Source organism: Notolepis coatsorum (assembly GCF_963971535.1).
Source record: "Notolepis coatsorum genome assembly, contig: SUPER_8_unloc_1, whole genome shotgun sequence".
NCBI classification, from domain to species: domain Eukaryota; kingdom Metazoa; phylum Chordata; class Actinopteri; order Aulopiformes; family Paralepididae; genus Notolepis; species Notolepis coatsorum.
The window spans coordinates 399,635-421,134 of NW_028174873.1; the positions used below are offsets into that span (position 1 = coordinate 399,635).

General features: G+C 45.4%; 1 protein-coding gene across 1 annotated transcript in view; it reads left to right on the top strand.

Moving 5' to 3' along the window:
• The window catches only part of heatr6 (HEAT repeat containing 6), a gene marked incomplete at both ends in the record, with an annotated part of 80,054 nt that overhangs the window by 37,137 nt on the left and 21,417 nt on the right, over window positions 1-21,500 (top strand). Inside the window, 14 exon segments of the mRNA XM_084338370.1 lie at window positions 3,004-3,210; window positions 5,595-5,694; window positions 7,847-8,223; window positions 10,244-10,298; window positions 10,301-10,330; window positions 10,333-10,364; window positions 11,081-11,167; window positions 15,373-15,507; window positions 16,206-16,328; window positions 16,433-16,501; window positions 16,503-16,558; window positions 17,693-17,789; window positions 18,435-18,552; window positions 18,555-18,638. Coding sequence (XP_084194496.1) covers window positions 3,004-3,210; window positions 5,595-5,694; window positions 7,847-8,223; window positions 10,244-10,298; window positions 10,301-10,330; window positions 10,333-10,364; window positions 11,081-11,167; window positions 15,373-15,507; window positions 16,206-16,328; window positions 16,433-16,501; window positions 16,503-16,558; window positions 17,693-17,789; window positions 18,435-18,552; window positions 18,555-18,638 — 1,570 coding nt within the window.

Sequence of the window (21,500 nt, forward strand, 5' to 3'; positions counted from 1 at the left end):
ATGAAGGGCTTTAAAAGCAAATAAAATAATTTTAAAATGAATCCTAAAGTGCACTGGGAGCCAGTGGAGTGAAAATAAAATCGGTGAGATGTGGTCGTATTTACGAGTGCCAGTTAAAAGACGGGCAGCGGCGTTCTGCACCATCTGAAGGCGAGCCACTGAGGATCCACTCACCCCTATATAAAGTGCATTGCAGTAATCCAGCCTGGTAGTCACAAATGCATGGATTACTGCTTCAAAATGCTGGGCGTGCAGGATGGGCTTAATTTTGGCCAGCTGCCTCAACTGGAAAAAACTTGTTTACGGCAAGGGCACGTAATAAGGCACAGACACTTAATAGATCTGATTTGCTCAAGAAAAGTAGACGACGGAACGAGTCTCAGTCCCGCCCTTTCTTTGTGACCCAATATAGCACAGCAGCGGGACACGTTAAGCGCATCATTAATGCGAACTGGCCCATTATTGATAGTGACCCCACTCTCAGACAAGTGTTCCCTCAACCTCCAGTTTTTTCTTTCAGACGTGCTCCAACATTAAGAGACAAATTAGTTCATAGCTACCTTCCTCCCGCGACTAAGGAGTCTTGGCTTAGGAGACCTATTGGAACCTACAAATGTATGAATTGTCCACACTGTGTCAACGTCATACAAACCAAGACATTCACTGACTTTAAATCTCAGCGATCATACAAGATTAATGACTTTATTAACTGTAATACCACTCATGTCATTTATCGCTTGTCATGTACTTGTCCTGGCATCTTCTATGTAGGTCGTACCAAGCGGCGTCTGCGTGATCGTTTAGCTGAACACAAATACGCCATCAGAACCAAAAATCATGTTTATCCTATAGCCAGCCAGACATTTCACAGAAGTACACAATAATAATGATTCTATACTAAAAATTGTGGGCATTGAACATATCAAACCTCTTATTAGGGGCGGAGACCGTATCCGCAAACTCAATCAGAGGGAAACATTCTGGATTCATAGTCTTGACGCTCTTAATGCCCCTGGGCTAAATGAGGATATTGACTTCATGTGTTATCTTTGATTTCTATCCTATATGTTTATTGCCATTGTATTGTGTGTATTCTTTATACCTTACATAGGCTACATAGGCTATTATAATTTTCTGTATATTGCTCACTGAGTATTTATCTATGCTTTTACTTATAGCCTGTTTGAGATATATATATTTTCTATTATTTTTTTTTCTTACACTGTCACTGATTGATGGCTCCGCCCTTGCGTGTGCCTTCCAATCATCACTCGTTTCAATCATTTGGTGTTTATTGCTTTATTGTTTCACCTGACACTCACCTGTGGGTATTTAAGGGGGTGATGTGTTTGTACATTTTACTCCAATCCTGATGAAGACCGCTATGGTCGAAACATGTTGATTCGATTTTAATGACTTAGCCACTTTTAATAAAGGCTTTTTAACCATCTTCCCTCTGGATTTTACATCTTTTTGAGTGCCTGGATCGACTCTCTTCTCTGAATACCTCTTCTGTATTAGAAAATCCATCTTAAAAAATATATCTTTGTATCTTTTCAATGTAATGAATTATAAAACAGTAACCTCACAAAGATACTAATTTAAAAGTGCACTATATGCAGTTTCAGATTTGTTGCAATTAGTGTACTAAACTAATTTATTACACACATAATCCTTAGAATGATTGTATCATAACAAGCATCTTATCAAACCAAAACATCATTTTGAGGCATCAAAATAGTTTTCAATTATTGTCTTTCTCTCTGTATAGCTGCATTCTTCAATCAATTCGGTCAACTTTGCCATCAAACTCTCGCCTCGCACTGCTTTGTTTGTAATGTTTTGCTGTGTCCATGTGAGCTTTGAGATCGCCACCACCTTTATTAGACACAGAAACATATGGTCAAGCTTTGCACACGTTGCACTCCGCTTCCAATTAGTCTCGACCGGGATGATAAATTGGGAATTTTCTCTGCAGTTCATCCGTAATGTACATTTTTGCGTTTCCATTGTGAGCCAGCGATGCTGGTCAGATCTGTCCACTTCCTCATCTGTTGTGTGTGTCTGTGTGAGAGCGCAGTAGCGACGCCCACAAGGCACTGAAAGCGAGGCTTCTCTTGGAACGTCACACGCAACAGGTTACCGTAGTATTCGGTGCAACGCGCCAGTCAATTTAATTACATGCATATTTTACACACGCTTCTGTGCGCGACAGATTTCAGATGTGTGCGGGAGCGTTTTGCCATGTGCTAGGGAGAACATTGCTCCTAATACAAGCCGGGTTTCATGTATATTAGAGTTATTGTTGTTATAAGCTGGCCTGGCTGTGCAGTAAATACCATATAATGGTATGGTGTTAATGTTTACCAAGAGAGTAAGCCTACCTCAGAATTGTATAAAACGAAGTTATTATTATTATTATTATTATTATTATTATTATTATTATTATTATTATTATTATTATTATTATTATTATACCAGTATTGTGATTGCACTATTTTACTTTATTTAACTTTTTTTGACCACCTGTAATTGCACCGTTTACTACCGTATTTCATACAGTACTTGCTTGGTTTCAATAAATGAACCCAGTACATTTTACTGGGTTCAAACTGACACAAAATGTTGATTTATTCATTATGATCCGTTTGAAAATTAGAAACATAGGCCTCCCTCTTATACAGGCCTCCTCCTAATACAAGCCTGGTACCCGCTACAGTTGAAACAAATACAAGCCGGGGTTACTATTAGAGGAGTTACGGTAATGACATTAGGGTCTCATTCCAAGTGTTGCTGCTTGTTAGTGAATGGCAGACAGTATGTAACACAGCCAAGTCTCTTGATATCTAACTGCATATTATACAGTTGACTGTTGTACTGTACTGTACTGTGCTGCATAATGACAATACACTTGAATCTAATCTCGTTTGCAGTTTGTACGTGAACATAGATAAAAGATTAGCATGCTTTTGTCTGCCGCGCGTGTCTCCTCCCCCCCTCCAGGTGCGTGCCTCTGCTCTCCAGGTGTTGTCGGCCATGTTGGATGGCTCCCGTCAGTTCCTGGGCGTGGCGGAAGACACGGCGTCTCCTCCCACGTCCTTCACTCCGTTCTCCTTCACCCTGGCCACGGCCGTGCGCGAGCTGCACCGCTCCCTGAGCCTCGCCCTGCTCGCCGAGGCCTCCGCCCACACGCTCACCCAGGTCATCAAGGTATGACGTCATCACTGAGGCCACACCCTCACACAGGTCATCAAGGTGTGACGTCATCACTAATGTCTCCGCCCACACCCTCACACAGGTCATCAAGGTGTGACATCATCACTAATGTCTCCGCCCACACCCTCACACATGTCATCAAGGTGTGACATCATCACTAATGTCTCCGCCCACACCCTCACACAGGTCATCAAGGTGTGACATCATCACTAATGTCTCCGCCCACCTCTAATTGTATGATTGACTAGGGTGGTGTTCCAGTGTTTGGCTCACCTTGTGAATGTGTTTTAATGTTGTAGTTATTATGTTTTATATTTCTACTGTATATTGTGTTTTATATCTACTATATATTGTGTTTTATATTTCTGCTATATATTGTGTTTTATATTTCTATATATTGTGTTTTATATTTCTGATATTGTGTTATATTTCTACTATATATTGTGTTATATTTCTACTATATATTGTCTTTTATATCTGTACTATATATTGTGTTATATTTCTACTATATATTGTATTTTATATCTGTACTATATATTGTGTTATATTTCTACTATATATTGTGTTATATTTCTACTATATATAGTGTTTTATATCTGTACTATATATTGTGTTATATTTCTACTATATATAGTGTTTTATATCTGTACTATATATTGTGTTATATTTCTACTATATATAGTGTTTTATATCTGTACTATATATTGTGTTATATTTCTACTATATATAGTGTTTTATATCTGTACTATATATTGTGTTATATTTCTACTATATATAGTGTTTTATATCTGTACTATATATTGTGTTATATTTCTACTATATATAGTGTTTTATATCTGTACTATATATTATGTTATATTTCTACTATATATTGTGTTATATTTCTACTATATATTGTTTTATATTTCTGCTATATATTGCTATATATGTACTATATATTGTATGCTATTTCTACTATATTGTTTTATATCTGCTATATTGTGTTATATTTCTACTATATAATTCTACTATATAGTATTTTATATCTGTACTATATTGTGTTATATTTCTACTATATAATTCTACTATATAGTATTTTATATCTGTACTATATTGTGTTATATTTCTACTATATATTGTCTTGTATATTGTCTCTTTAAAAAAAAAAACACACATTTGTTCAGACAGGCCTTTGGTCATACATAGGCACTCTTTCTTGTCCTCACTGTTCCTATAGTTTTGTTTTTAATTAGTGACTGATGATTTTATCTAAATTCTTTTATTCTACTTTTCTATCTGGTTTTTAACACTTTCACTGCCACGAGGTGGCGCCAGAGTTAGCGCTTGCATGCCACCATCCACTTTAATGTTAGCGTTAATATCGCCTAATCTATGTTTTAATGTGTCTAATCTGCCCGTCGCTTATCAAAGAATCCTTTTCCAGTCAGTGCTGTCGAGGCAGATTGGTTTTTTATCGCTTCATTTCCGTTTGAGAGCATTTTGAAAAGCACCCGTTTTGAGGTAAAAAACAGTCCATTCTGGGCCATTCTATGATAAACGTCTTTTACTGGAATATTCCAGAACGTTGATATTTGTCGGCCTATATATGAATCGTTTTCAAATAAACGCTAGATGATCAATATTATACGTGCACGCACGCCCATTCGAGCCGCGCGCTGATAATCGCCGCGTTCATTTCCTCTTGGATTTTTTCAGTAAAACCGATAGAGGACATTTCACAAAACAGCTTATATCTTCATCAAAATGAGTCTGATTTTCCTAACACTGATAACATAGATTCCTTACCTGACATCAGATGGTATCCAACTGCTATATTCCAATTCCTGATCACCATTCGAAAAAATCGATAAGTGTATAGATCCAACGTGATACAGTAGAACACATGATTCCGCGAGGCTCAGAGGCTCCAGAATGAACTCTGATAACCCCGGCTGCATCAGTGGACTGGAAAATGTGGAGTACAGGATTTTTTCCCCATCCATTTTCATTGAGTCCATTCCAAAATCCCTTATGTCATCTGGGAGACGATAGGGGGCGCTTTTTTCCACATCTGATCGCCGGCGGCTCTCGGGTAGACTAGGGTAGGCTCGCGTGATGCAATATGATTTCAGATCGCTAAAAAAAATTATTCAGAGAAATCTCGTGAGTGGCTTTCAACGAGATATTAATAATTCCGAGAAAACTCGTGAGTGGCAGTGAAAGTGTTAATTGCTGTCTGTTGTTGTTGTCGTCATTTTTTTTTTTTTTTTTTTTTATATATATACTAAGCTGTAGTGTAAAGCACCCTGTGCATTCGTGCTGTGAAGGATGCTATATATAAATAAAAGTCATTACATTCATTCATTCTTTTATATTTCTCCACTGTGGTTGTGTTACAGTGTCTAGCTCACCTGGTGGCCAACGCTCCCTACCAGCGCCTGAGACCGGGCCTGCTCAGTGCCCTCTGGAAACAGATCCGGCCCTACGTCAACCACCGAGGTCAGTGTTTATTAACCACACAGGTCAGTGTTTATTAACCACACAGGTCAGTGTTTATTAACCACACAGGTCAGTGTTTATTAACCACACAGGTCAGTGTTTATTAACCACACAGGTCAGTGTTTATTAACCACACAGGTCAGTGTTTATTAACCACACAGGTCAGTGTTTATTAACCACACAGGTCAGTGTTTATTAACCACACAGGTCAGTGTTTATTAACCACACAGGTCAGTGTTTATTAACCACACAGGTCAGTGTTTATTAACCACACAGGTCAGTGTTTATTAACCACACAGGTCAGTGTTTATTAACCACACAGGTCAGTGTTTATTAACCACACAGGTCAGTGTTTATTAACCACACAGGTCAGTGTTTATTAACCACACAGGTCAGTGTTTATTAACCACACAGGTCAGTGTTTATTAACCACACAGGTCAGTGTTTATTAACCACACAGGTCAGTGTTTATTAACCACACAGGTCAGTGTTTATTAACCACACAGGTCAGTGTTTATTAACCACACAGGTCAGTGTTTATTAACCACAGAGGTCAGTGTTTATTAACCACAGAGGTCAGTGTTTATTAACCACACAGGTCAGTGTTTATTAACCACACAGGTCAGTGTTTATTAACCACACAGGTCAGTGTTTATTAACCACACAGGTCAGTGTTTATTAACCACACAGGTCAGTGTTTATTAACCACACAGGTCAGTGTTTATTAACCACACAGGTCAGTGTTTATTAACCACACAGGTCAGTGTTTATTAACCACACAGGTCAGTGTTTATTAACCACACAGGTCAGTATTTATTCACTATATAAACCAGAGGTCAGTATTTATTCACTATATAAACCAGAGGTCAGTATTTATTCACTATATAAACCAGAGGTCAGTATTTATTCACTATATAAACCAGAGGTCAGTATTTATTCACTATATAAACCAGAGGTCAGTATTTATTCACTATATAAACCAGAGGTCAGTATTTATTCACTATATAAACCAGAGGTCAGTATTTATTCACTATATAAACCACAGGTCAGTATTTATTCACTATATAAACCAGAGGTCAGTATTTAATGGGTTAATACGATAACAGTGTCCAGTGTTTCCCATTAATGACCTAGATAGACTGACGGCCCGCCACAGTCTAATTAGTCACGCCACAGTTGTATAATGAACCAAAAAAAATATACAGTTTGCCAATAGGGATGTATCAGTAGTATTGGCAGTGGTAGTGGTCGTAATAGTAATCCAGTATATTTTTTTATTTTCTAAAAAATAAACCAGTTCAACACAGGTAACCACTTTTGCTTCATTTCTTTGACGGCTCAAATGTTATGCTCTAGAAGACTCTGGTCGATTTTGTGTTTTGAGCACAAAGTGCAAGCCTCTTTATTTTGCTCTCAAAGTGCACCAGATTGATGCATTTAACTTTAAAATGTACCAAAAAAATGCCCCCGAACCCCCCGAACCCCCCTAGAGGGCCAGAGGTTCACCCACGACAGTCTCACAAAATCCTGTGGGAAACACTGGTGTCTGTGCTGACTGGTGACGACTCAGGCTCCTCTCTCTCTCCGTCTCTCTCTGTGTCTCTCTCTCTCTCTCTCTCTCTCTCTCTCTCTCTCTCTCTCTCTCTCTCTCTCTCTCTCTCCGTCTCTCTCTGTGTCTCTCTCTCTCTCTCTCTCTCTCTGTGTCTCTCTGTGTCTCTCTCTCTCTCTCTCTGTGTCTCTCTCTCTCTCTCTCTCTCTCTCTGTGTCTCTCTCTCTCTCTCTTCTCTCTCTCTCTCTCTCTCTCTCTCTCTCTCTCTCTCTCTCTCTCTCTCTCTCTCTCTCTCTCTCTCTCTCCGTCTAGACGTGAACGTGCGTGTGTCCGTACTGACGCTGTACGGCGCTCTGGTGACGACTCAGGCTCCTCTCTCTCTGTGTCTCTCTCTCTCTCTCTCTCTCTCTCTCTCTCTCTTCTCTCTCTCTCTCTCTCTCTCTCTCTCTCTCTCTCTCTCTCTCTCTCTCTCTCTCTCTCTCTCCGTCTAGACGTGAACGTGCGTGTGTCCGTACTGACGCTGTACGGCGCTCTGGTGACGACTCAGGCTCCTCTCTCTCTCTCTCTCTCTCTCTCTCTCTCTCTCTCTCTCTCTCCGTCTAGACGTGAACGTGCGTGTGTCCGTACTGACGCTGTACGGCGCTCTGGTGACGACTCAGGCTCCTCTCCCAGAGCTGCAGCTCCTCCTCCGGCAGCCAGAGGGCGGCGGCGGCGGCTCCTTCACGCCTCAGGACTCGGCTCTCAGCTGGAGGTCCACGCCCCCCTCTCACACACCGCCCGCTCGCTCGCAGCGCAACAACAACGTGCACTCCCCGCGCGCGCCTCGCACCCCGAGCGAGGAGGAGGGAACCGGATCGCCGTGGCTACTGCAGCTCTGCGTCTCGCTCGTCACTCAGCTCCGAGAGGACCCATCGGACAGCGAGGGGGCGGGGGGAGCCGGGTCCTTGGAGCCCTCCCCCGTCCGATTGGAAGCTCTGCAGGTAAATGACGACAAACGAGACGAATGGGGGAGAAATGTTCTTGGAGCTAGAATGGAGTTGAGTGAGGAGTTGATGGTTGCAGTTAGGAATGGGAGGATGTCCGGTGCTATGGTCTGGAGGAGTGGGGAGGGTAGCCGGTCCAGCTGGCATGTAGTCGGACGGTTCTGATGTCCGGTGCTATGGTCTGGAGGAGTGGGGAGGGTAGCCGGTCCAGCTGGCATGTAGTCGGACGGTTCTGATGTCCGGTGCTATGGTCTGGAGGAGTGGGGAGGGTAGCCGGTCCAGCTGGCATGTAGTCGGACGGTTCTGATGTCCGGTGCTATGGTCTGGAGGAGTGGGGAGGGTAGCCGGTCCAGCTGGCATGTAGTCGGACGGTTCTGATGTCCGGTGCTATGGTCTGGAGGAGTGGGGAGGGTAGCCGGTCCAGCTGGCATGTAGTCGGACGGTTCTGATGTCCGGTGCTATGGTCTGGAGGAGTGGGGAGGGTAGCCGGTCCAGCTGGCATGTAGTCGGACGGTTCTGATGTCCGGTGCTATGGTCTGGAGGAGTGGGGAGGGTAGCCGGTCCAGCTGGCATGTAGTCGGACGGTTCTGATGTCCGGTGCTATGGTCTGGAGGAGTGGGGAGGGTAGCCGGTCCAGCTGGCATGTAGTCGGACGGTTCTGATGTCCGGTGCTATGGTCTGGAGGAGTGGGGAGGGTAGCCGGTCCAGCTGGCATGTAGTCGGACGGTTCTGATGTCCGGTGCTATGGTCTGGAGGAGTGGGGAGGGTAGCCGGTCCAGCTGGCATGTAGTCGGACGGTTCGACGTTACCAGTGTCAGGGTCTCGGCTTCTGTAATGGGAGAGAAAGATGAGGATGAGGTTGGATGAGATTTTGATGAGATTTAGTCAATTCTCTTCTCGTCAATTCTCTGCTAATTTTATGCCTGTCTATATTTATGCCAATTTTATGTTAATTATGTATGGTCTACATTACTGCTGTGAAGCACTTTGGGCTACAATTTTTGCATGAAAGGTGCTATACAAATAAATATTATTATTATGATTTCTATTATATTTTCTCTCTCTGTACCTCCCCTCCCCCTGCGTCTATTTTTTTTACCAACAAACTTGCATTTTTCCGCTTCTGATTGGCCACTGACGTTTCTGGTCAAGTGACATCTGCGCCAATCGTGTGACGCCCGTTTCTATCACTGGTTAAGCTTAGGCACTCTTTTGAAGTTGGTTAAGGTTAGAGTTTGTCTCAGAGCAGGGCGATAGAACACCAGCCCCTCTAACCTTAACCAACTTCGAAAGAGTCACCTAAGCTTAACCAGTGATAAACTAGGCGTAGGTAGTTTGCATGCCGTTCGAGGCGGAAATAGGCGCAGAAACAGGCGTCACGCGATTGGCGCAGATGTCACATGACCAGAAACGTCAGTGGCCAATCAGATCGCGGAAAAATGCAGTTTGTGTAAAAGACTACATGCCCCCCCCCCCCCCCCATTAATAATGGAACACTTGACTTGATGTCAACCATATAGGAGAATAATGTCTGCTGCCTGCCTGTCTGTCTCCCTGTCTGCCTGCCTGTCTGTCTCCTGCCTGCCTCCCTGCCTGTCTGTCTCCCTGCCTGCCTCCCTGCCTGTCTCCCTGCCTGCCTGCCTGTCTGTCTCCCTGCCTGCCTCCCTGTCTGCCTGCCTGCCTGCCTGCCTGTCTGTCTCCCTGCCTGCCTCCCTGCCTGTCTGTCTCCCTGCCTGCCTGTCTGTCTCCCTCCCTGCCTGTCTCCCTGCCTGCCTGTCTCCTCCTGCCTGTCCTCCCTGCCTGCGTCTTCCCTCCCTCCCTCCCTCCTCCCTCCCTCCCTCCCTGTCTGTCTGTCTCCCTGCCTGCCTGTCTGTCTCCCTGCTTGTCTGTCTCCCTCCCTCCCTCCCTCCCTCCCTCCCTCCCTCCCTCCCTCCCTCCCTGTCTGTCTGTCTCCCTCCCTGTCTCCCTCCCTGCCTCCCTCCCTGTCTGTCTGCCTGTCTGTCTGTGTGTGTTCCAGGTGTTAGCCCAGTTAGTGCGCGGCTACTTCCCTCTGACCCAGGGCTGTCTGTGTGAATGGGGCAGATGAGCGCTCGCTGCCTCCAGGAGAAGACCCCTCGGTACAGCTCCATGGAGCCAAGGTAACACCACAGTAACCACAGTAACCACAGTAACCACAGTAACCACAACCATACTGTAGTGATACAGCGCCACCATAACTATAATGTAAAGCATGGCTGAACGATTTGGGAAAGATAATCTGATTGCGATTATTTTGGCTGATGTGATTGCGTTATGACTGATATGATGATATTATGATGATCATTCTTCCCTCATTATTCACCTGAAAAGATATTAAAATTATCATCTTCCCTCATTATTCACCTGAAAAGATATTAAAATGATCATCTTCCCTCATTCTTCACCTGAAACATATTAAAATTATCATCTTCCCTCATTATTCACCTGAAAACATATTAAAATTATCATCTTCCCTCATTATTCACCTGAAAACATATTAAAATTATCATCTTCCCTCATTATTCATCTGCAAAACATATACAAATGATCATGGTGTGATTTTTGCATCTGTACCAAACAAATATGTTTTCTTAAATCTAGTAGAATATCTCTCTCTCTCTCTCTCCCCCTCTCTGATGCTTTGTCTCTCTGTCTCTGTCTCTCTCTCTCTCTCTCTCTCTCTCTCTCTCTCTCCCCCTCTCTGATGCTTTGTCTCTCTGTCTCTGTCTCTGTCTCTCTCTCTCTCTCTCTCTCTCTCTCTCTCTCTCTCTCTCTCTCTCTCTCTCTCTCTCTCTCTCTCTCTCTCTCTCTCTCTCTCTCTCTCTCTCTCTCTCAGTTATTAGAGGAGTTAGGGACTGGTGTGATTCAGCAGTACCGAGCAGAGAGCACCCAACCAGAGGGCTCCAGAGTTCCTCTGAGCCAGGTAACGTGCGTGTGCGTGTGCGTGTGTGTGTGTCCGTCCTCTGTAACACCAGGGTCCCATCGTTGTGGACAAACCCACTGGTGCTCAGGTCCTTCTTGTCTAGTGAGATGGGGGCGTGTCCATCAGTTACAATCGAACAGAATGTACACCCCTGGCGGCTGGGTGGCGCAGCGGACAAGGCGCTCGTCACCAACGCAAGAGACACTGGTATCGAATCCAACTGTCAGCGTTGCCTCCAGCTTGGCCGGCCGTCATACTGACTCAATTGGCAGAGTCAGCGGGAGGGAAGCCGGCGAGGGTGGGTCCGGGTCGTTGTGGACAGCGACTAATACAGTTCGGTCGGGGCGCCTGCACAGCAAGGGAAGGATCTGGGAGAGGTAGTGTGACCTTCCACACGTTACACTCCCCCCCAGTGAGAGACCACGCTGCCAGGTGAAAAGAAGCGGTGGGCTGGGTACACATGTGTCGGAGGAAGCATGTGATAGTCTCCGCCCTCCCGGACCGACGGTAGGGGGTAGAGTGCGCAACGACCAGGAAGGGGAGTGGGAATTGGCATAACGACTAACATTGGGAGGGGAGAAAAACGGAAAAAGAAAGGGGGAAAAAGATAATTCAAAAGAATGTACGTCCCTGTTGGCGGGACCTCTCTCAGAAAGTACACCCCTGTCGACGGGACGTCTCTCAGACTGGCGTTCGCCCTCGCAAGAGGGGGGACGAGGGTGAACCACTCATCCTTTTCGAGCGACGTCTTGAGACGACACACAGGGGTCTCACTTGCCTCCACTCATCCCGCTGTCTCTCGCTGTGAATGTCAAGATAGACCGCGCTCTAAGTCTGACACTGGGTGCTGTAATCCCAAAAAGTTTAATACAAAGAAAGCAGGAAAGCCGGACCAGCACTCTCAGGTTCATTAATATTTAATGGCAGCCTGAAATGGAAACAAACATGTTTCGGAACTCTTGTTCCTTCATCAGTGGCTAGCCATAACACTGATGAAGGAACAAGAGTTCCGAAACATGTTTGTTTCCATTTCAGGCTGCCATTAAATATTAATGAACCTGAGAGTGCTGGTCCGGCTTTCCTGCTTTCTTTATAATCGTCATCATTTAGAAATGAGATCGCATAGGTCTGTGAATCGAGATCGAGATTTTTTTTGCGATTCATTGTGCAGTCCTACCACCAAGTGTGTCTGACTCTTATTCTCTTAACCACCAGGACCTGCACGGACTACAGCGTATGACGTATATCATGCCAGTTAGGGTACCTTGTGTCTACTGCACCTTGTTTATACTGTTTACTTTGACTCTCACTCATAGTATAATATTCAAATTCTTTATTGCCTATATGTATTGCAACATATAATATAACCAGTAGGGCACGGCAATGGCATACAGACCAGTGGCGTCGTTAGCCCTGGGCTTCCGGGGCTTTAGCCCCGGATGTTTTTCTCCTAGCCCCGAACCTTAAAAAAATAATTCAGCATCCCCATTGTCTGTGCTGAATGATTGTTAGTGTTTGGTATTTTTTGTTGGTTTTTAGTACTTTTAAACATTTTTAGTAAGTAGTTTTCATTTGATCCTATAATTCTTTCATTCACCGATTTGTGGACTTTTTTTTTAGTGTCCTGAAAGGCGCCTTATAAATCAAATGCATTATTATTATTATTATTATTATTATTATTATTATTATTATTATTATTATTATTATTATTATTATTATTATTATTATTATTATTATTATCATCCAGGAGGGAAAAGACACTTTGGATAGTAGGGACTGCATCTCTGCCTGTCCTGACCAGGAAACACTTTGCAACTGTGATCTCCTCTGGCAATAGTTGGATATTGTAATGTGTGGCGAGGGGTTGCAGCAATTCCACTGAGAGAAACTGGTCTGAGGCTGGATAACATGCCTGTATGCCTCTCATAAGTTGTTATCCAACTCATGAGAACCTGCTCTCAAGCTCTTGCAGCATTCTGTCGACGACTGGATAGAACAGTTTCTGTCTCAGCTGATCTCCTGAGCTGAGGTCTGAGCTTGTGCCACAAGATGACTCAACTACATACTCGTCCATCCTTTTCTGCTTCCTCCTTTGGCTGGTAGTATGTTCCTCAATCCAAAGGCCATTACATATGGCCTTTGTCCTGTCATACATGTCCACTGCCATCTCTGAGGTGCGATAACCTTTGAGTGTGTCCTGCACTGTGCTTTTAAATAGTACAGATATTGAAGATGTGCACTTTAACGCAGCAGCACCTGGAGCCATCCATACCCATGTCCAGTGTCCTATAATAAGCTTTAATCGAACCTCGGATAGTCCGGTTGGTTTGGGGTGGTGTGAAAGCTCATTCACTCTTGCAAGTGAACCCTGCTGCGGTTCATTTGAGATGTGAATGCAAAGCGGACCAAAGGCAGGAAAATACCCAAAAATCGAATATTTTTTTTATGAGAAGACTGAAACATATGTATATAATGAAACACACAATAGTTTTTTTTTCGATTGCCTAAGCATGATTTTGAAAACGGGGCCCGGTGTTTCAAAACACACAATTAGCACAACCACACACATAATTATCAGAACACCTCAGATCCTTTGCTAAATTAAACACTTGTCAAAACCATACACTAATTTTGTTACCATATGAAACACACATTACATAATGACTTAATTCTGTTTGAACCAGTTACACACACTGCTGTGCTTAACCTAAAACACATTTAGCAATTCTACTTCTCAGTGATTAGAGTACTGTAAGTGAAGTACGCAGAGAATGTGCAAATATACAATAAATTCACCAAACACTACACAAGACCAATGCTGTAGACTGATGAAAATAATAACATTTTCTCTCCATATACCCAAATCAGTCAACATTTCAACATGGAGAATCACAACAATACATGTCCCAGTTTTCATGCTACTATGTGCATAACACTGTAAGCTCAGCAAATATCAGACAAACATAAAATACTGTATCCAGTACAGGTTAAAATTACAGTAACACATTTTTTTTTTTGAATTTTTTTAAACAGAAAATACTAGACATTATCTCTTTGCCTAGCTGGATCTGGCAAGATAATTTTTTGTTGTGATTCTCCATGTTGACATGTTGACTGATTTGGGAAAATGGGAGAAAATGTATATTATATAGGGGTGCAAATCTGGGCCTATATTTTGCTCCTTGAGTGTAAGGTTTTGATAATTGTGTAATACTTTTGATTTGAGTGTTTATGCAATTGAAGAAAACTGTAAAGACTAGAGATGAACTGTTTATTTATTTTGTACATAGGCTGTGCATATGTTTGTTTGTTTGTTTATTTGCTTATGTGTATGATTCTTAACTGTGTTTTTATTTTGTTATTGGTGTATATGTGTATGTATGTACAGTATATGTATATATATTATATATATATTTGTACTCCTGTTGGGGCTTCTTGGACCAGATCAATGTTTTATCTGCCTAAATAAATAAGAAACTGATGATTTGGTCCTGTTAACTTTGAATTGTCTATGGGGACTGCCCAGATCCCTCTCATGGACCTGGACCTCACTTTGAGAACCTCTAATGATTCTATTTATTCAGTATTCATCTCTAATTACTCTAAAATTGCGTATTTCTGTGCTTAAAAAAAAAAAAAAACTGGGCTGAAGCCCCCAATGTTTTCTAACCCTAAAAACGCCCCTGATACAGACCCTCATCTGCACCTTTGTTTATTATTTAGTCTCGTATTTTTATATTCAGATACAATTGTATTGCCTATATATTTATGTCTTTCTACTATTACCCTGCCCATACCTGTATCCCCCCCCCCCCCCCCCCATAGAATAGACTTTTAATTGTCATTGCACACAACAAGTATACATCGAAATGTAACACATAACACTGTACATATAACAGAATATTTTTAATTCCCCATGCTGCTCTGACGCCTGAATTTCCCCAAGGGGATCAATAAAGGAATATCTTATCGTGTGTGTGTGTGTGTGTGTGTGTGTGTGTGTGTGTGTGTGTGTGTGTGTGTGTGTGTGTGTGTGTGTGTGTGTGTGTGTGTGTGTGTGTGTGTGTGTGTGTGTGTGTGTGTGTGTGTGTGTGTGTGTGTGTGTGTGTGTGTGTGTGTGTGTGTGTGTGTGTGTGTGTGTGTGTGTGTGTGTGTGTGTGTGTGTGTGTGTGTGTGTGTGTGTGTGTGTGTGTGTGTGTGTGTAGGTGGTGCAGTTTTGGTCGGAGGTGCTGAGCGGCCCTCTGAACGGGGCCCTGCAGAACGAGCAGCATCCTACTCTCCAGACCAGTGCCTGTGACACGCTGGCCTCCATCCTGCCTCAGGCCTTCTCTCAGCTGCCGGTGAGTAGCTACCAGGCGCCTGGCTGGCGGCGTGTCACTTAGTAAACGAGAGAAGGGCCGTGGCTACAGGGATGGCCGCCGTTGCTAGTGGGAAAGACGTTATCGCCGTGAGTTTCTTCCGGTTTAAAGTAAGACTCACCAGACTAGGAGACGAGGCATATGCAGAGAGACTGCAGCAGCTGGCGGGTGGGCGATGGGAGGCCCCCTCAACCCTCTATAGCCACGAGATGGCTAGCTTCGGCTAACGGGGAAGGCTTTTGGCTAACCACTGGGCCGCAACAATCATCGAGCTGATAGCAGGAGAGATCGGTAGTATTAATGAATTTAATAGACTTTTCAAAGACTTTCAGAACCGTTTCCATCTTGTACGAGTCTATGTTTATGGAATAAACATAACGTTTCAAGGAAAGGTACCACGTTTCCACGTGTGTCGATTCTTCTGATTATGGATGCATTAACGGGGGAGACGGCGTGTGACGGCCAGTAAGACGAGTAAGAGATAACAAACACAACGCAGACGGAATGGTTTAAAATCATGACATTAAAATGTTACCAAACTCTTGATTTTTTTATTTAACCCATGATGAATATCGGCTCTACCTGTGATTATAAGAAAAGCGGTGATTCCCCCACGTCTAGCTCTTTCATAATCGAGGGTAGAGCTGTGATCGCTCCATGCGTTGCTTGTTGTGTTCCAGGACAAGAGGCAGATGATGTGCATCACGGTGCTGCTGGGTCTGACCTACAGCGACAACTCTCTGGTCAAGGCTGCGGCCGTCCGAGCCCTGGGCGTCTACGTCCTGTTCCCCTGTCTGAGAGAGGTACGGGACCGCGTTACCCACAAACCCCCTCTTCTTCCCCTCCACCTCCTCTCCCCCAGTGGGAGGCGTGGTCTCACAGGATGTGCTTGTTTCTCGCTCTACAGGATGTGATGTTCGTGGCGGACACGGCGAACACGGTCCTGACGGCGCTGGACGATCGCTCTCCGAACGTTCCGCGCCAAGGGCGCCTGGTCGCTGGGCAACCTCACCGACACCCTGATCGTCAACATGTGAGTAGAGCGAGACGGTACGGAACGGACGGTGAAACCTGAAACTAGGGCTGGGGGCCATTAATAGATTTTTTTTCGATTAATTCGAATGAATGATTTGAGACGATTTTGAAAAATCTAAATCGATTTTCCAAAAAAAAAAAAATATATATATATATATATCGCCTTTTTATTTTACAAAAAGTAATGTTTGGTGAAAGTTATGTTTGCACTTCAATCCCAATAGGGAAATTCATCTTGGTTTGATAATTCTTTTGTGTCAAATAAAAACAAACGTTATTTGAATGATTTCCTTGGTGTTTCTAGTTTTCAAGAGAAAAAATCGATTAAAATCGTAAATCGGATTAAAAAAATATATATATCGGAGATTTTATTTTTAGGCCATATCGCCCAGCCCTACCTGAAACCCGTTTTCTACTGGAGCCTGAGCGATGAGGCGCTTGGATGATTAACACCTGGTGGTGTCTCCTCATCTCCTTACCTCACCTCCTTACCTCATCTCCTAATCTTCTTAGAATCAAGAATCAAGAGGTTTATTTGTCACATACATACCAGGACATACAGTGAAATGCGGCTGGTCATGCCCGCATTGATTGTGCAAAATGCAATAATACAAATAGGCATAGAGAAAAAAAGAAAACGGGTAAGACACAAGATAATGCATGATAAAAAAAACACACGCTAAGTTCCTGAGAAACTGTTTCCTATGTGCACTACTATACAATATACAATTTACAATTGTAACTCTTAATGTATCTAAACTATACTATACGATGCCTCCTTCCTTTAAAGCGACTTTTCCATTATTTAAAGTTATTATTATTTACCTTTTATGAATGAATGAATTTATAGAGCACCCTTCACAGCACGAATGCACAGGGTGCTTTACACTACAGCTTAGTATATAAAAACAAAACAAAAACAATCAGAAATAAATGACAACAACAACAGACAGCAGTTAAAAAACAGTGAAACCAGATAAAATAGTAGAATAAAAGAGTCACGAATAAAAAAAAAATAAAACTATAGGAACAGTGAGGACAAGAAAGAGTGCCTATGTATGACCAAAGGCCTGTCTAAACAAATGTGTGTTTAGTTGTTTTTTTAAATAATTTTACCGTGTGTCGTCCTCAGGGAGAATGTAGGTGTGGACTTCCAGGAGGAGCTCTCTGACATGCTGCTGGTGAAGATGCTGCAGGCGGCGACCAGAGCCTCTGGAGACAAGGACAGGGTGAGTCGAGGACAGGGTGAGTCGAGGACAGGGTGAGTCAAGGACAGGGTGAGTCAAGGACAGGGTGAGTCAAGGACAGGGTGAGTCAAGGACAGGGTGAAAGGACAGGGTGAGTCGAGGACAGGGTGAGTCGAGGACAGGGTGAGTCGAGGAAAGGGTGAGTCGAGGACAGGGTGAGTCAAGGACAGGGTGAGTCAAGGACAGGGTGAGTGGTCTGGGACGCACAGGGTCAGTCCATGACTAGGGATGGGCAGCAGAGACAGGAAGCGGCGGGGTAGTGTGAGCCTCCCACACGTTACACCTCGCCAATGAGAGTCCGCGCTGGCAGGTGAAAAGATGTGACGGGCTGCCTCCTCGTGTACCGGAGGGGACACACGTGATGCACGGCTTCTATCCTCCATACAACCGACCAGTGGGGGGGCATAGTCGAGCAACGTTCAAGACAGGGGGAGGGGGAGAATTAGAAACACGAAATTGGGATGGGAGAAAGAAAAAGAAAAAGTGGACAAAAATAAAAAATGACGTAGGCAATTATCGTACGAGGCTAACAATTTGCAGTCCATTTGATTTGCTCTGTGTATTTAGAAAAAACAGAAGGGTCTCTCTTCAGAGATCATCTGTCCTCCTTGTCTTCTGTCTCGCCAGGTGAAGTCCAACGCTGTGCGAGCGCTGGGCAATCTGCTCCACTTCCTGCGTTACGGTCAGCTGACACGCTCTGTGTTCCAGCGCCCCCTAGAGGACGCCATCAGAGCGCTGGTGCAAACCGTCAATCGGAGGCCACCATGAAGGTCAGGTGGAACGCCTGCTATGCGCTGGGGAACGCCTTCAGGAACCCCGCCCTGCCTCTGGGTAAACAAGTCTCACTAACCCTTCACTGCCGCACTACCGAACGGCTAACCTCTTTCACTGCCGCACTACCGAACGGTTAAACCCTTTCACTGCGACAATACACAGAAGGTTAACCCTTTCACTGCCACACAACAGCCGGCGAAGGGTAACCTTCTGTCGTGTGGCAGTGAAAGGGTTCTAAGAATACCAGCCGTACATACAAGAATAGGCTGAAATGAGGCAAATTCAATGAAATTTGAATATTAACAATAAAATGTACATATTATTATTATTATTATTATTATTATTATTATTATTATTATTATTACCAAACAGGTTATCAAAGCTAGCCTAGCTTAGCACAATGAATGGAAGCGGATACGGACCAGCTAGCCTAGCTGTTGGCCAAAAACTCCTCTCCCGGAGTTTTAAGCTAGGCTAGCTGGTCCGTAATCCGCCTTCCATTCATTGTGCTAAGCTAGGCTAGCCTGCAGCAGGAGAGCTTCCTACTGAACACACACAGAGAGGACCTTGGTGTCTCTCTCCTGTGTGACTCTGGAGCAGACGGTCAGCACACCGTGTTCCTTTCTAACGCCCTCCCTCTCCTCCCTCTAGACTCTGCTCCCTGGGTTAGGGTTAGACGGTCAGCACACCGTGTTCCTTTCTAACGCCCTCCCTCTCCCTCCCTCTAGACTCTGCTCCCTGGGTTAGGGTTAGACGGTCAGCACACCGTGTTTCCTTTCTAACGCCCTCCCTCTCCCTCCCTCTAGACTCTGCTCCTGGGTTAGGGTTAGACGGTCAGCACACCGTGTTCCTTTCTAACGCCCTCCCTCTCCTCCCTCTAGACTCTGCTCCCTGGGTTAGGGTTAGACGGTCAGCACACCGTGTTCCATTCTAACGCCCTCCCTCTCCCTCCCTCTAGACTCTGCTCCCTGGGTTAGGGTTAGACGGTCAGCACACCGTGTTCCTTTCTAACGCCCTCCCTCTCCCTCCCTCTAGGACTCTGCTCCCTGGGTTAGGGTTAGACGGTCAGCACACCGTGTTCCTTTCTAACGCCCTCCTCTCCCTCCCTCTAGACTCTGCTCCCTGGGTTAGGGTTAGACGGTCAGCACACCGTGTCCTTTCTAACGCCCTCCCTCTCCCTCCCTCTAGACTCTGCTCCCTGGGTTAGGGTTAGACGGTCAGCACACCGTGTTCCTTTCTAACGCCCTCCCCTCTCCCCCCTCTAGACTCTGCTCCCTGGGTTAGGGTTAGACGGTCAGCACACCGTGTTCCTTTCTAACGCCCTCCCTCTCCCTCCCTCTAGACTCTGCTCCCTGGTTTAGGGTTAGACGGTCAGCACACCGTGTCCTTTCTAACGCCCTCCCTCTCCCTCCCTCTAGACTCTGCTCCCTGGGTTAGGGTTAGACGGTCAGCACACCGTGTTCCTTTCTAACGCCCTCCCTCTCCCTCCCTCTAGACTCTGCTCCCTGGGTTAGGGTTAGACGGTCAGCACACCGTGTTCCTTTCTACGCCCTCCCTCTCCCTCCCTCTAGACTCTGCTCCCTGGGTTAGGGTTAGACGGTCAGCACACCGTGTTCCTTTCTAACGCCCTCCCTCTCCCTCCCTCTAGACTCTGCTCCCTGGGTTAGGGTTAGACGGTCAGCACACCGTGTTCCTTTCTAACGCCCTCACCTCTCCCCCTCTAACTCTGCTCCCTGGGTTAGGGTTAGACGGTCAGCACACCGTGTTCCTTTCTAACGCCCTCCCTCTCCCTCCCTCTAGACTCTGCTCCCTGGGTTAGGGTTAGACGGTCAGCACACCGTGTTCCTTTCTAACGCCCTCCCTCTCCCTCCCTCTAGACTCTGCTCCCTGGGTTAGGGTTAGACGGTCAGCACACCGTGTTCCTTTTCTAACGCCCTCCCTCTCCCTCCCTCTAGACTCTGCTCCCTGGGTTAGGGTTAGACGGTCAGCACACCGTGTTCCTTTCTAACGCCCTCCTCTCCCTCCCTCTAGACTCTGCTCCCTGGGTTAGGGTTAGACGGTCAGCACACCGTGTTCCTTTCTAACGCCCTCCCTCTCCCCCCTCTAGACTCTGCTCCCTGGGTTAGGGTTAGACGGTCAGCACACCGTGTTCCTTTCTAACGCCCTCCCTCTCCCCCCCTCTAGACTCTGCTCCCTGGGTTAGGGTTAGACGGTCAGCACACCGTGTTCTTTCTAACGCCCTCCCTCTCCCTCCCTCTAGACTCTGCTCCCTGGGTTAGGGTTAGACGGTCAGCACACCGTGTTCCTTTCTAACGCCCTCCCTCTCCCTCCCTCTAGACTCTGCTCCCTGGGTTAGGGGTTAGACGGTCAGCACACCGTGTTCCTTTCTAACGCCCTCCCTCTCCCTCCCTCTAGACTCTGCTCCCTGGGTTAGGGTTAGACGGTCAGCACACCGTGTTCCTTTCTAACGCCCTCCCTCTCCCTCCCTCTAGACTCTGCTCCCTGGGTTAGGGTTAGACGGTCAGCACACCGTGTTCCTTTCTAACGCCCTCCCTCTCCCTCCCTCTAGACTCTGCTCCCTGGGTTAGGGTTAGACGGTCAGCACACCGTGTTCCTTTCTAACGCCCTCCCTCTCCCTCCTCTAGACTCTGCTCCCTGGGTTAGGGTTAGACGGTCCAGCACACCGTGTTCCTTTCTAACGCCCTCCCTCTCCCTCCCTCTAGACTCTGCTCCCTGGGTTAGGGTTAGACGGTCAGCACACCGTGTTCCTTTCTAACGCCTCCCTCTCCCTCCCTCTAGACTCTGCTCCCTGGGTTAGGGTTAGACGGTCAGCACACCGTGTTCCTTTCTAACGCCCTCCCTCTCCCTCCCTCTAGACTCTGCTCCCTGGGTTAGGGTTAGACGGTCAGCACACCGTGT